This window comes from Propithecus coquereli, unplaced genomic scaffold (assembly GCF_000956105.1).
Source record: "Propithecus coquereli isolate 6110/MARCELLA unplaced genomic scaffold, Pcoq_1.0 Scaffold11, whole genome shotgun sequence".
Lineage (NCBI taxonomy): Eukaryota > Metazoa > Chordata > Mammalia > Primates > Indriidae > Propithecus > Propithecus coquereli.
The window spans coordinates 7,759,529-7,774,461 of NW_012134969.1; the positions used below are offsets into that span (position 1 = coordinate 7,759,529).

Consider the following 14,933-nt stretch of genomic DNA (forward strand, 5'->3'; position numbering starts at 1 on the left):
AATACTAGTTTTCAAAATATAACAGTATACTTTATGTATGAATTTGCAGCATATAAAATATAAGAAGCTATGTTTCTAGTCATTCTAATAATTTTCTATTCTATTAAATTCTATAATAATCTCATATCCCCACCAACTTACCTCTAAGGTAACCAATTTTTATAACTTTGTCATAGAAATTATACATTTAAACACAAATGCACATAATAGGATTTTTAATTTTTCAAGTTCATGAAACTTATTTTCTTGCTTTATGTGAATAAAATATTTATATCACACAGCAGGTGATTCACCTATGTATTTCTATGCTATATTGTCTGTGATCGTAACTAGCAGATGATATATTTTAGAGATAAGGAACACTGCTTCCAATCGCAAGAGAGCTAATATAATAATTAGCTCCATTATACTCTATTAAATCCCAAGGTTGTACATCCACTAGAACCATTGCTCATGATTTGATGCTATATTCAAATCATGCTACACTCAAAATTGACATGAAAATGAAAAGTGAAGAAAGCTGAGGTAGACATGTTTTTGACAAGTCAAATAGGAAAAATACATAACAGATGAAACAGAGATATCTATCTATCTAATCAGATAACAGAGATATAAGGATCCACTTTTAAAAGCAGATTTTACTATGGGCCTAATATTATAATGTTATATGGCAAATAAAAAGAATAACAACATATTGCTTATATACTAAGTATCTCAGAAGGTTCTTGAGGCTTGAAATGGAGAGGTTATTCAGAACAATGGTATAAATACTGAAACCAGAACTAGACAATCCCAAGGAGGCAGTAGTTCCAGGAGAATTCTCAGCACAGCCATTACTACTGTTAACTTAGGTTATGATTCACCAAGGAATAAGATGTGGGAGGCATGTAGTACAGGAAGAACATATCTTCATTCATCAGCCATTTATCGTCTCCTTAGTATAGTCTTGATGATAATGAAAAGCTATGGTCCCTAACAAACGAATACAGTACAGTCGGGGAGAAAACCATGGAAAAATAAGTGTAATGGTTTCAGTCAATGTCACTGTTTCATATGTTTGTTCTCCACTGCCTTTGAAAACAGAGACCACTAATAGTTATTTAAATCCCTCTCCAAACTAAGAAGTCATTTCAATTTTTGTGACTTCAACATCTAAGAAAGAGAAGTGACAATTACTCTTTAACATCTATAGACATTGCATCTAAGCAATCTTTTATTTCATTTAGGCTTATCTGAATCATATCTGCCTTGACAGTAATACTGAGGGGAACATGTTATTTTTTAAATATCACAGGGCTTTTCCTTATGAATTCTACTTCCCCTATAAAAGAATGGAGTTATTCTGACTGTTAGTGGATGACCTTTCAAAAGAAAATAGTTCTTCCCCATGAAATCTGAAAAGGAATAAATCAGTATAACAAAGGGGTGTGGCACTCACCTTCCAAACTCTCAGTTCTCTCAGATTTATTTATATCTTCAAATCCCTGCAGAGATCCCAGATCTTTATCTATTCTTTCTTTATCCAAAGATACAGAGTCTCGGGAAGTGCCTTCTAGGTCTCGCTCATGTTCACTCTCCAGTTTTGCTTCACTGCGTTTCATAGCCTCTATTTGAGAACTCTCAAAAGTTCTGTCTCTGTCTCTGTCCCTGTCCCTTTCAAGAGAATCCGGAATTAGTCTCTCTCTCTCCCTATCCAAGTCTCTCCTTTTGTCTCGTTCTCGCAGTCTATCTCGATCCCTGTTCCGTGGCCAATCTTTATCAGCATCTCGGTCCCATTCTCTCTGTCTTGTGTCTCTCCTCTCTCTCTCACGCTCTCTATCATGCTCATACCGATCTCGTTCTTGAAGCCTCTCTCTGCTATCAAATGACCCAGATCTAGAATGGACCTGTCGATCTGACTCAGGAGAACTTCTTCTTGAACTATGGCTTCTTGAATCCTGGCGATCTAAAATAAATATACCATATACGAAAAGTTAAAACATGATAAAATAGAAAAAATGCTTCATTTTAGGATCCTTTAAAATTCACAATTTGTCTTTTTCCATATTCTATGTATTTTTATATTCTATGTACACATTTTTCCCTCTCTCTATATATATATCCAAAAAACTTATTTTAAGGAAAAACTGATCTCTGTCAATTAAAGTGCTAATTTCCACTATAACCACAAAATATCTTCAAAGAAATAAATAATAAAATGGTTAGGCATTAATAGAACTGATTATTTCATTATTTGATCTCTCCCTATTCCCCTATCTTATTTTCTGTGGTCAAAAGAGGCAGCACTGGCTATACGAAGACTAGTAGGAAAATTGTAGGCATCAAAAAGGGACTTGAACACATAAGCCCTTTCCCCAAGATATACTAGTAAAAACCTGATATTAAACTGATTAACACCATTGAATGTACTTCTGTTATAATGTTGGTATTAAAGTGATTAACAGGTAACATTTTAATGGGCCCACTAAGTTTTAAAAGTTCCATAAAATTTAAGGTGGTGTATAATCAATTTAGTATTACTTTAGAATTATAATTTGTATAAAATATACTAACATAGGAAACACTGACTAGATCACGATCTGATTTTATTACCCGAAGAAGTACTTCGACTGGGTTCTCCACGTTTTAACTGATCAATCCTAGATTTTCTCTCTCCAGTGATTTCCAGGCTTTTTGTTTTTTCTCTGTCTCTCGAGCCACTGTGCAGTACTCTCTTTCGACCACTTTGATCATCCCCACTTCGATGGGCAGAATCGTTGGATGGGGAGCGTAGACGGCCAGATGTATGACTACGATTACTCCGATTGCTCCCAAGGCTGCTACTCCTCTTTTGATCCACTGGCTTGCGATGTGGTGCATCTTCTATAGTAACATGAGGTGTCTCTACTTTTTCCAATCGCATTCTGTGGCATTTTCTATGTGAGTCTTCATTGGCAAAAGTAGCACTGGCGGTACTGGTGGGGGTGGCAGAAGTGGAAATCGTGGTAGCAGATGTGTTGAAGGAGGTGGTAGCAGTAGCAGCAGTTGCAAGAGTAGCAGGAGCAGCTGTGGTGGTGGCAGTGGCCACAGGAGGTGGGGGAGGAAGAAGAGAAGACAGAGGAGAAGGGGTGCTACCAGGAGTAGCAGCGCTGATAGCATGCTCCGCTTCTGCAACCTCTGTGCGGTCAGGCACATCCTCATCAGACCAGTCACTAAATGCTATATCTTCTTTTTTCAGGGTATCCTCTAGAGAGCCATCTTTATCATTCGACATTTCAACTAATTCCTCTTTAGTTGTTATAGGGGGAGTCCGTGGGCCTCTTTTCTTCTTACTTTGCTGGGTTGCTTCTTCATCAGAAATATCAGAATCACCTTTGGATCTTTTACGTTTCTTTTCAACATTTTTCTTCTTCTGTCCTTTTTTGGGTGAAAACACTTGAACATCTTCAGATGGTGTCTCTGTGTTACATCTCTCTATTCCAACATCATCGTCTTTCTTTTTCTTAATAGGTTTCTTTTGAATTTTTGCTTTTTTCTTGTTTTCATCATGAGTTCGATCAGATGTATCTCGATCTTCATACTGGTGGTGTCCTATAATGTCCTGTGCACGTGTTCTTGAGCTTTCCATGATTTCCATCTGTTCTTTCTGTTTATCTATAGAAGAAACTTTCTCTTTGAGTTCTTGTTCTTCATAGCGCCTTGAACCCTCTTTCCTCTCTGGTTTCCGATCCTCCTCCTTCCACCTACCTTGCCTGTCTTCTGTGAGGTGTGATGGACTAAGAGAACGAGATTCTTGAGGTCGTACAACCTGGCTCAAGAGTCTGTGTTTTTCATCTTCATAAAACACAAAAGCAATCACAATTTTACCAGGTTAATAAATATTGCACATTACATATAAATAATAATAAGCCAATCTCTCACTTTTCATTTTAAAACTTTTTAAGTGGCAATAATAGCAGTAAAAATAAATACATGGCTTTACTAAAAATAGTAAGAAATGACAGTGCTATTGTGATAAAATGACTATATTTCTAACATACTTTAGTTACAAAAGGAGGTATTCAGAGGCAGCAGAGCAAGAAAGCTGCAAAAAAAATCTTAATTCATCAGCTCCTACTAAGATCAAAGAACAGTCTCATGGTTACAAATGAGTATGAATGTAGAGACATAGAAAACAAGACCCTGCTTACTTTTATCATCCCCGCTGTTGTAGGCATCACTATCAGGAGAATGTTCACGCCGACGCTTGGGTGACTGCCTAGGGCTGGGACTCCCTTCATTTCTGTAGCGCTTCCTAAATTGGGCAAGCAAATGCAATTTATAAAATTCCAGGGGGCAAAAAAAGAGATTTCTTTACTGTGTTTTTTATCAGTATCACTTTACTATATCTAGAACATATAATTGTAAGAAATCAGTATTGTTAGAACTGTGTCATACAATGGGTATTCACTATCTTTAATAAAAATTCTTTACTTCATTTATTAAGACTTATAATTGTGGACTTAAAATATACGGCAACATTTCTTCCTTTCTTCATTATATATGTAGAATCACTCAACTAAAAATTTCCAGATTTAAATATTGCAAGGTGGTAACATGCAGCAGAGAAATCAATATATCAATGTACCCTCTAATACAAGTATTCATCAATTTTACATTCTTATGATATAAAAATGACTTATGCTGGGAAGCCACATGAGAAAGTCTAGTATTGGCTCTGGAGTCAAAAAGCTATGAGTTCAACTTATAGCCACATTACTTATTATGCAACTTTAAGCGAGTTCCTTGAAGTCACTGAACCTTTGTTTCTCATCTGAAAATGGGGGTAGGGGAGATGATAGTCCATTTCATAAAACTGCAGCGAGGAATAAATAAGTTATGTCATAAGCTGAGTGCCAGGCATGTTGTGTCTAGGCTATACTGTTTCTTTCCCCTTCTAAGAACTAAATCACTTGCTTGGTGACAGATTAATACAGTAATTCATATGCTCATTATATTTCTTGTTCCTCAGTTGAGCTTTAAATGAGTAGTGATTTATATCTTTTGGGTACTTACATTACTCTAGTGTTTTCCTGTATTTTTATTAAATTTTGACTATCTATTTTTTTTTTTTTTTACTAACATTGTTTGTAAGTACTATGGTCAAAAGTTAGAAACATACTGCACATGTATCTTCTGGACAGCTCCTTTATATAGATGAGCAACTATGTGGACAAGATGGTCCCAGGTGTAGTATGATGACTCATAGGCCTCTCAAGCTTGTGTATCTTCTTATCAAAAGCTCCTCCCATAAACGGTGTATTTTCCCCAGTCTTTGAATCTGGACTGGCCTAGCCACTTGCTATGACAAGAGAATGTGGTGAAAGTGACACTACAAATTTGAAAAAGACTCAAGAAGCCTTGAAGTTTCTGCTTCTGCCTTCTTATGTTTTTACCATTACATGCAAACGCAGAGTTTAGACTACTGGAGGCCAGGAGGTCATGCAGAAGAGAAATAAGATGCTCTAAATAAGATGCTCCATCCAGGCCCAACTGCACTGTCAGACTGACTGCAGACATGAGTTATTCCAAGTGAGACCAGCAGAAGAATCACTCTGTTGAGCACAGGCAAAATCACTAGTCCACAGAATCAAGAGCACATAAATGGTGATTGTTTTAAACTACTAACTTTTGGAGTAGTTTGTTACACATGAAGAGATAATTGATACACTACATAAAGTGAAAATTTAAAACATGAGAAAAAGTAAAGTTCTTTCAAGGAAATATTTAAGGAAACAAAATTAGAGTAAAACAAATACTATGGCAATTCAGCAAACCTTCTGTGTAACAGCAGTTAAAAAAAGTGTTGGATAAATTCAACTACTGAGATGACAATACGAGTAATGAAAGAGCAAGACAAGACATTAATCTCATAATGAATTTTTGTTATGGAGTTATTCAACTCAAGTTTCTGCGTTCATTGTCAACTCTTAGATTGTCTAGCCATGAAAAACCAAAAAACTTTTGCTATTATAAGCAGAGATCAGAAGCATTAAAAAATACAGGTTGAGAATCCTTTATCTGAAATGCTTGGGACCAGAAATGCTCCAGATTTTGAACTCTGGAATATTTACATTATACCTGCTGGATGCACACCTTTAATCTAAAAATGTGAAATTTAAAATGGTTCCAATGAACATTTCCTTTGAGTGTCATGTCAGTGATCACAATTTTGGATTTTGAAACATCTCAGATTTCAGATTTTTGGATTTGGGGTGCTTAACCTATATTAACCAAAGCATAGAAATGGATAAAAGATAAATAACAGAGATTTCGGAATTTTAATCTTAGAAGATAAAGAGCTAAAGAGATCAGAGGAGGGAACAGAAATAATATATATGTGTGTCTTTATGTGTTAAACGAAATATCTCTGAAGTTTACATTAATGTAAGATTTTGCAAAATGAGGGGAGAAAGAAGCATAAAAAATGAGCCAGAGGGGGCACTATAGAAAATCTTGGCTGTAGATTAAAGAGCAGTCAAGACCTAATGGAAGAAGGCTTCACTTGTGTGCTATGTTGTTTGCCTACAACCATAATCCACAATAGTAAGGATGAAAAAAGCCTAAAGCAGGGAGCTGCATTCACCCTAAGGCAAATGAGCTGGAGGTAGGGGCAAGGAAATTCAGTTTGTTTCAGCAAGGTTAACCGCAGCTTTTATCCCAGTTGGTATCAAAAGAGCAGCTAACACCAGTAAGTTTGGTTTTTGTGCCTGTAAAACCTCAACATTGACCAATAAGAGTCCAGAATTCTCATGGCCACAGTGATCGGCTTAGCCAATCACTGTCTACCCCTAAACTAATGAAAGCACCAACACAGACAGGGCTGCTAAACTGAAAGGGATAACCTGGGGCCATTTGGACAAAGTTCTGAGATTTGAACTAACACAGAGTGAAAGAGTAAAGAGATGGAGAGATACCATTCCTAATGCTTTGTTTGAGAATTCAGATACAGCCACATCAGAACAAGCAAAAGCTAACTCTCCACTTCGCAAATACTTGAGCAAATAATTTCTTTTTTTTGAGGGGGGGAGGAGAGGAAGTGGGGGGGAGAGAGACAGACAGAGAGAGAGACAGAGAGAGAGAGAGAGAGAGAGAGAATGCCTTCAGATTTATTATATGAGATGCCAAGAACACATCTTTTGACTCCAATAAATTACTATAACTCCGCAGCACAAGAGGGGCATTTCCTTTTCTCCCAGCTTCTTCCGGCCATGCAGTGATTAGGGAGGGAGATTCACTCAGCTCTAAGTCATTGTGAATGCTTCCTGTAGCCTGGCGGTGGTCACTCCGTACTTCCAAACACAAACAAGTCATGAAAGATTATCAGGAATGGCACAGGCAATATCTCTTGGAGACTAGTCAACACCATTATCTAGTTATAAAGGGGATGTGATGAGACAGAAGTCCACTGATTCCTGTTTTAAAAAAAGTCTGCAGCAGCCAAGTCAACCCCATGTGTCATCAAAAATGCATAGTAAACAAGAAGGATTAATTATAGCTCCTGGATACAAATAGTAGAATTAAAAATTTTTTTTCTAGACAATTAAAAAGACTTTAAACGCCAAATATATAAATTTGAAATACAGGAAAATGTAGAGAGTGAAAAGAATTAACATGAAATTAAGAGGCACACTGAAAAACACTAAATAAACTTTCAAATTCTTTACTGAAATGTAACTTTTTAAAGCTGATTCAAAACTATTCTTACTTTGATTTTCTCTCATCATGTCCATCTCTTGGATTTCTATCTTCTCGGATATCTTCTCGCTTTTCTCTGCGGTCATCTCGTCCTTTGTCTTTGTCTTCCCAATCCCTTTGACGTTCTCGTTCTTTATCCCTTTCTCTTGCTCTTTCTCGCTCCCGTTCTCGCTCTCTTTCTCTCTCCCGTTCTCGTTCTCTCTCCCTCTCCCTCTCCCTTTCTTCTCTCTCTCGCTCACGCTCTTTCTCCCTGTCTCGTTCCCTCTCTCTTTCCCGCTCTCGATCATGGTCACGATCTCTATCTCTTTCACGGTCTCTCTCTTTTTCTCTTTCTCTTTCTCTCTCCCGTTCCCTAGCACGCTCTCTTTCTAGTTCTCTTTCTTTTTCTCTTTCCCGATCCCGTTCACGTTCCCTCTCTCTCTCCCGCTCCCTGTCTCTTTCTCGTTCCCGATCTCTGTCTCTAGCCCTTTCATCTCTTCTATCATCCACTCTGTCTACTCTTCGTTCCTCTCTTCTTTCATCACGCTCAAGCTCGTCATTCCTTCCCTGATGTCGAATTGGTGAGCTTGGTCTTTGATCTACAATGAAAATCAAGTTTTGTCAGTGATTAATTTGACAGATAACCTATTGGTAAGATAGCATGGCAAATCTTAAATTTTATCTGCGTATAGGGTCACACTGGCAACAAATTATTAACCAGGCGCTATATTACTTTTAATTTAATCATATAAATAACCATCACCGCTAGACATTTTAAAAATATATTTTTTTTTATTTGCCCTCTAACTACCATGTTTTCTGCTCCCCATCAAACGCCCTCTCCCCTCCCACTGATCCACCTTTGATCTTTCTCTGCATGCTCCCTACCCTACCTCCAGCCCACTGCTCCAACCCCACTTTCTGCCATCTCTACCCTTCACCTCTGATCTTCTCTGTCCCCCCAGCAGGACCTGAGAACACTGGTGGCAAAGGATAGGGGCAGCAGGAGGTGTAGAACATAGAAGCTGAAGGAAAAAAAAATTCCCCTTGTAAGTCACACCTCTAACTTCAGGCCAAAATATATACACATCAAAGTGCAGCTATTATGTGAGGAAAATATAGTAGAACAAAACATATGTCAAAATTTGTTGCTGCAATATCAATCTCTTATCATAAACTAGAATATTAAGGGTACTGTCTAGCAATCTTGAAATAATCAAATGTAAAAAAGTATTTCATATTAGTTATATATATAATTAATAACTAATAAATTAAAAGTTTCACTTAATCATATAAGTGATTAGTTAGATGAAGAGCTGTTTTCTTAAAATATTAACTGATAATCTCATCACATATAATATATATTTTTTCAATCTATGCAAGAATCACATAAACAGAGAAAATGAGTACATATATGCTGCCCAAATACCCAGTTGAGCAGAAAATTAGTCTGGGATCAAAAAATTTATAAGAGGATGAACTTTCCCAAAGAGATAGTCATTTTTAAAAGCGACTACTGTGGTATGATCTAGGCGTCTGTGATGTTTCTATTTTCATACCATATAATGTATATTGGCTAGTTGATAAAGATCATATTACAATATGGCCAAAAGGTTGGTAAGTGGAATATCTAATATCAACTTAATAAGAATAATTTTAGGATATTTCTAGGAAAGGGTTCAATATAGTAATTTAAATTTTCCTTCCTTATCATTGATGAAAAAGACAAGAATAATCCATATTTACTAGTTAGAAGTTACAGATCCAGATACAAGATTACAGAATTTTAAAGCTGAACCAAACAAAACCCCATATAGTCCTTTCTTCCCCTTTCTTCTTAAAAACATAAAAGTTATGGTCCAGAGTTCACTTGCCAAAGTCACAGAGATGGTAGATCCATTAGGATATTAGGACTAGAAGTCAGTTTTCTTAAATCTTTTTACTTTTGTTAAAACCAATTTAAATTTAAAATGGTTCTATTATATCACATTTTGGGTGCCTAGAATGCTATCTATCCATGTTTTAGATTGTCTAAATTCCTAGTTTGGCGGGGGTCATACCAACATCACAATGATTAGAAAATAACCTGAAACAAATTCAATACTGCAACTTATAGCAATTCATACTTGAAATTTCTGATTATGGATAGATATATCAGGGAATTGATTATTACTCATTCTTTTTTGGCAGATAAAACCTTTATTTTCCCAACCAAAATGACAATGCTTCTTACTTCAAAGGAAAATGGAAAGGATGTAAGACTATCACTTTAATGTCTAAACTATTTTCCCTATTGTTCCTCCAAAATGTGTTATTCAAAGATGTGCTTCTCTTCACATATTTCCTTATCTTAACGAGTGACACAGCAATTCATGGAAGCTGGCAATCTCTGAGTTATTTAAGTCCCATCAACTTCACTTCCAAAATATTTCTCTATTACTTTTCCTGTCCCCATCTCTACAGTAATAATAACTCAGACCATGATAAACTCTTCTTAGATGACTGTCATCAATAGTGTAACTGAAAAAAAATAATAATATGATTGGTATCCTTATCTTCAGTCTTTCCCTACACTCTTAGCATGTTTTTGTTGAAAACTCTACTTCTTCCAGCTGCTTAAAAGAATTTACCTTATAGGCAGTGAAAGGCAATTAAATTCATAATTTTTAGCCTAACTTATTAGGTCATTTATAAGCTGGCCGATAGTCTCTCACCAGTCCTTTCCCCCAGCTTCTTTCTGTCCCTGCCAATCATAGCATGCCTCTGACTCTAACCTCACAACATAATTCTTTACTACTCCAAAGCATCTGTTTCTTTCAATCCTGTCTGCACATGCTGCACCCTCTCCCTGCAAAGTGCTTCTTCCATTATTCCTTATCAACTCCTGTATATCTGTCAGGCCCTAATTCAGATTTCACCTCTTTAGGCAGCTTTCTTGGAATTCCTTAGAATTGTGTTTGCTCCTTTGTCTTCTCACAGAACTTTATATGGTAGTAGCATTTATCATACTTCAATTGTCTATCTATACCCATGGGGGACTGTTTACAGGTGTAGTCGCCAACCCTTGGGCCACAGATAGGTCCGTATAGCAGGAGGTGAGCAGCGGGCAAAGGGCAAATGAGGAAAACTTCATCTGTATTTACAGCCGCTCCCCAGAGCTCACATCACAGCCTGAGCTCCACCTCCTGTCAGATCAGTCACTGTCTCCCATCACCCCCAGATGGAACTGTCTAGTTGTAGGAAAACAAGCTCAGGGCTCCCACTGATTCTGCATTATGGTGAGTTGTATAATTATTTCATTATATATTACAATGTAATAATAATAGAAATAAAGTGCACAATAAATGTAATGCACTTGAATCATCCTGAAACCACCACTTCCCCACATGGAAAAATTGTCTTCCATGAAACTGGTCCCAAAAGGTTGGGGACCACTGGTTTATAGGACCCTGAGGATACCAAAACCCAGGGATGCTCAACTCCCTTATATAAAATGGTGTGGTATTTGCATATAACCTATATACAGCATCCTGTATACTTTATTTCTATATTACTTATAATACCTAATACAATGTAAATGCTATTTCATTGTTATACTTTATTTTTTTAAATTTATATATCTTTTTGTTGTATTGCTATTTTTTCCAAATATTTTTGATCTGTGGTTGGGTGAATCTGAGGATATAGAACTCAGGGGTACAGAGGGCAGACAGTTTTGTGCTTAGAAATAAGAAATAAAAGGAAGATTTAAATCCCCAAGCACAGAACAAGGTGCCTGGGCACATCTCTACCTTCTACTTCTAACAATCTCCCTACTGCTCAGTATTCTCCAGCCACATCAGTCTTCTTTCAAATTCTAGGAAATATTAGGCTATCTGCCATCTCAGGGAATTTGCACATACTCTTTCCTCTTTTACCCTCGATCTTTGCAAAGCTAGCCTTTTCTCTTGCATTTATGCCTCTGCATAAAAATCATCTCAAATTTTTTATAAGCAGTCTGAAGTAGCTCCCTCTCTTTTTTCTTAATTTCCATCTGGGTTGCTTCTTTGTTTCCTTGAAAGCAAACAACGATCACAATATCCCTACACTTATAGGGATATTGCAAAGATTAAGGTCAGAATATATGTAAAGCAACTATCCAAATTCTCGGCACCTAGCAGAAGCTCAGTATGTGTGGTTGAACTAACTATAAGATTGAAACCAAATGTTACTACTGAATTCAGGCATGTGGTGAAAAAACCTGAGCAAGGTAGGATATGAAAATAAGAAAAAAGAAAAAAAGTAAGACATAAATAAAAAAAAACATCACCAGGACATTATTACTAAAGAGAGGTAAATCAAAGTGCCAAGGAAGAAACAATTTTAGGTATCAACACAGAACATATAAACTGCAGCCCTATCTGTAACTGAGGAAATCCTACACATCTTTTAACCCAAATGCATCAGGGCTTACCTTAATCAACTCAACCCAACCAACTCTCCTGCTTCTGATCTTATCTATGCTTCCCTAAGTGGATGGTGTCTTAGAGACTTTGTTCTCCTCCCATTACTGCCCATATCAAGATACAATATTACCTCTTTGATTCAGCTCACAGTAAAGCATTAATATTCAATTCTCTGGTCCACCAATTTTTAAACTATATTAATCTCAGCATTATAGTGAACCTTACTTTAGTAATCAGCCAAGCTAAGATCTTCATAAAACTTTAAGTGTTTAAAGGCCCTAATATGTATAGACAATAAGCACTTGCCAAAGAAAGTACTTAAAAAACCTTTCTTAAGTGCTTCCTAGTAATCTTGCTTCAAATTTGATTTCTGTAAGAGATCATCTAATAAATTAACAGAAAAGTTTTAACTTAAGACACATAAAAATATAAAATTAGCTAAAGCAAATATTATATATTCTCAGGATGGAATGAATATAAACAAAATATTTCTAGAAACAATTCCCAGCCCTATCATCATTTTCTTCTTGATCCTCTTTGGCAGTCCTTATAAAATTCTATGGATTACAGCTAATGAGTGAGCAGCCAGAGGATACTTAGATGAGGTTTAGGTATTATCTGAATCTGAATTGCCTGGAGGGCATCCAGCCATCTACATTCTGTAAAGGGTTGTGAGCTATTTGGTCAAGATGAGAGACTCACAGCAGGGCATCTCAGTTCTTGCACTCTGTTACCAGTAGGTACTGGTCACTAGCTATTTACATAATCCCTCCTAAACCAAATGAACAAAGGAAGATTATATGAGTAAATAGTTTCAAATGTGTCACCAAGCACAGGTCTTAAGAATATATTTCATATTAATAAGTGAATTGATAACTGTTTTAAAAAACAATTCCCCCAACTAATGTTGGTCACTATTTAATAAAATTCCATTTGACAAACCTCTCTCTCTGTTGTCACGACGCTCTCTCTCTCCAGGTCTTCTCTCAAAGGAAGAATCCCTTGCTTGATCTCTGTTGTCTCTTTCAGGATATCTGTCTCTTTCAGGATAGCTACTTCGAGTTTCCCAGCTGTCATGATAGTTGCTACTACTACCGTGACTCTCAATTTGAGAACCTCTCGTGCCTCGACTTCCTAAACAAAGGATATTCACACAAATGTTTAACACATACACTATTCAACAGATTGTCAGTCACAGTCTTTCTCCTAAAAAACACTAATAGATTTTTTTTATTCCAAAGTAATAATCACTGTTGAAAAAAATATAAGCATGGCATTAGAACACTCAAGTTGTCCAATGACTGACTTGAGTGAGCTAAGTTTCAGTTTTCCCTATCTATAGAAAAGTCATATAATGAAATCATAAAACAAGAAGATTCGTTAAAATTACCATCCCCAAAAAACTATTTCTTCATAACTAATTCACAGAAATATAAAAATGAAAATATGCTTTAATTACAGTTTACAGTGAAAACATTGCAACATAGAACCAAGGTACTTTGGCAACATTAAGTGGTATCTGAAATTTTTCTTTAACAGATGTGGGAAACAAATGTTCATAGTAGTTTTATTTGTAATAGCCCCAAACTGGAAAGTACCCAAATGTCTTCACTGGGTGAATGCCATGAGCTACTATAAAAAACAAACTTGATGCAAGCAACAACTTGGATGAACCCCAAGAAAATTATGTTGAGTGAAAAAGCCAATTTCAACAGGATACACATAGCATGATTTCATTTATGAAACATTCATAAAATAACATAATTATAGGATGGAGAATATATAAGAGGTTGCCAGGGATCAGGGACAGGGAGAGGGGAGGGTGTGGCTATAAAGGGGTAATACAAGGGAATCTTAGGACGTTACAGTTGAATATCTTGACTGTGCAGATGGGCTACATGTGTGACAAAACTGCTCAGAGCCACACACACACCAGAGTGCACGTATAATTAGTGAAATGTGAATAAACTCTATGTACCAATGTCAATTTCTTGGTTTTGATACTGCACTATAGGTGTATAAGATGTTAATACTGGGCAAGCTGGAGAAAGGGTGCACAAGGCTTCCCTGTACATTGCTTTGCAATCTCTTGTGAATCCCTAATTACTTTAAAATAAAAGCAAAATTTTGAACTTTGTGGGGAGGAGGTTAAGGGTAAGGAATGAGAAGTTGTACTGTGGCTGTGATAATCTAGGAATACGTGGCAGAGATAAAGACAGAAACTCTCAAGGACCCTGCCTTCGACCTCATAGAATTACCACAGATAAACCCTCATGAAGATGAGTTCACTCAAACTTACAAGAACATGTGAAAAACTCACCCAAAGTGAGAATCAGAAGGCACTTCTCCAAGATTTAAAAATCAAACAAAACAAAAAGAACATAAATGTAACAGGCTTTGAGCCTTAAAAGAATTATAGCATAATTCTGAATACTATAACAGGGTATTTTAATAGTCAAAATATCTGTGAAGAATATTATAATAATTAGACCAAGAAGAAAAAATTTAAAACATTTTTAAAGACGACAAGAAGGCTACATATAACATCTAAGAATGTAGGGTTAAACATCAGATTAGATGCAGCTAAGAAAGAAGTAGTAAACTAGAAGACAAGTCTGAGGATGTGACCTCAGATGGAAAAACAGAGATAAAGAGATAAAAAATTCGAAAGAAAATTTAAGAATCAAGGAAGGTACAATTAAATTTAACATATATCTAATAACTACATGATGCTTAGAGTCACATTTAAAACAAGATGATATAGAAAAGTTTAAATGATGGAAAAAGATATAT

General features: G+C 36.3%; 1 protein-coding gene across 1 annotated transcript in view; it reads right to left on the minus strand.

Moving 5' to 3' along the window:
- The window catches only part of ZC3H13 (zinc finger CCCH-type containing 13), a 112,415-nt gene that overhangs the window by 15,099 nt on the left and 82,383 nt on the right, over window positions 1-14,933 (minus strand). The window contains exons 6-10 of the mRNA XM_012648319.1: window positions 13,083-13,313; window positions 7,727-8,294; window positions 4,170-4,273; window positions 2,593-3,813; window positions 1,439-1,945 (exon numbers count right to left, since the gene is read on the minus strand). Coding sequence (XP_012503773.1) covers window positions 1,439-1,945; window positions 2,593-3,813; window positions 4,170-4,273; window positions 7,727-8,294; window positions 13,083-13,313 — 2,631 coding nt within the window. The remainder of the gene's footprint in view (window positions 1-1,438; window positions 1,946-2,592; window positions 3,814-4,169; window positions 4,274-7,726; window positions 8,295-13,082; window positions 13,314-14,933) is intronic.